At 44.7% G+C, this 503-nt stretch overlaps 1 protein-coding gene across 1 annotated transcript in view; it reads left to right on the top strand.

The window, feature by feature from the left end:
• Positions 1-503, top strand: part of PLCB1 (phospholipase C, beta 1 (phosphoinositide-specific)) — a 283,385-nt gene that overhangs the window by 158,823 nt on the left and 124,059 nt on the right. The window contains 1 exon segment of the mRNA XM_008580123.1: positions 196-328. Coding sequence (XP_008578345.1) covers positions 196-328 — 133 coding nt within the window.

Here is a 503-nt window from a genome sequence, read left to right as displayed (position 1 = left end):
TTCATACAATTACCCTGCCACAATCATGGTTCCACACTATGCTGTTTTTACCCTGCTTTCCCGACAGTCTCGAATTTGACATTTCAGACTCCAAAGGAGTTGTGAAAATACTATAAGGTATAGCCTTGCTGGTTTAGGAAGGTGATAAAAGAACAATAAGAAATGTGGCAAATGAAAGGATATTTATGATTTTAGGCTGATCCTGGGGAAACACCATCAGAGGCTCTGAGTGAAGCCAGGACGACACCAGCAGAAAATGGGGTGAATCATACTACATCCCTGACACCCAAACCACCCTCCCAGGCTGTCCACAGCCAACCAGCTCCAGGTAAACAACCTGAAGAGAGAGTGGTACAACGTGAGTAGGAGCCTGCAGTTTATTCATGCTGCTGAAGGAGGTGGCGTGACTGTTAGCTAATTTTTCAAGTGAGGAAAGATGCGTGGACTTAGGAGGTGCTCCATAGATGTGCACAAGCAAATGAATGAATGAATAACTGGATGGA

The sequence above is a fragment of the Galeopterus variegatus genome, unplaced genomic scaffold (genome assembly GCF_000696425.1).
Source record: "Galeopterus variegatus unplaced genomic scaffold, G_variegatus-3.0.2 Scaffold2030, whole genome shotgun sequence".
Lineage (NCBI taxonomy): Eukaryota > Metazoa > Chordata > Mammalia > Dermoptera > Cynocephalidae > Galeopterus > Galeopterus variegatus.
This window is presented reverse-complemented; position numbering and strand designations above follow the sequence as displayed.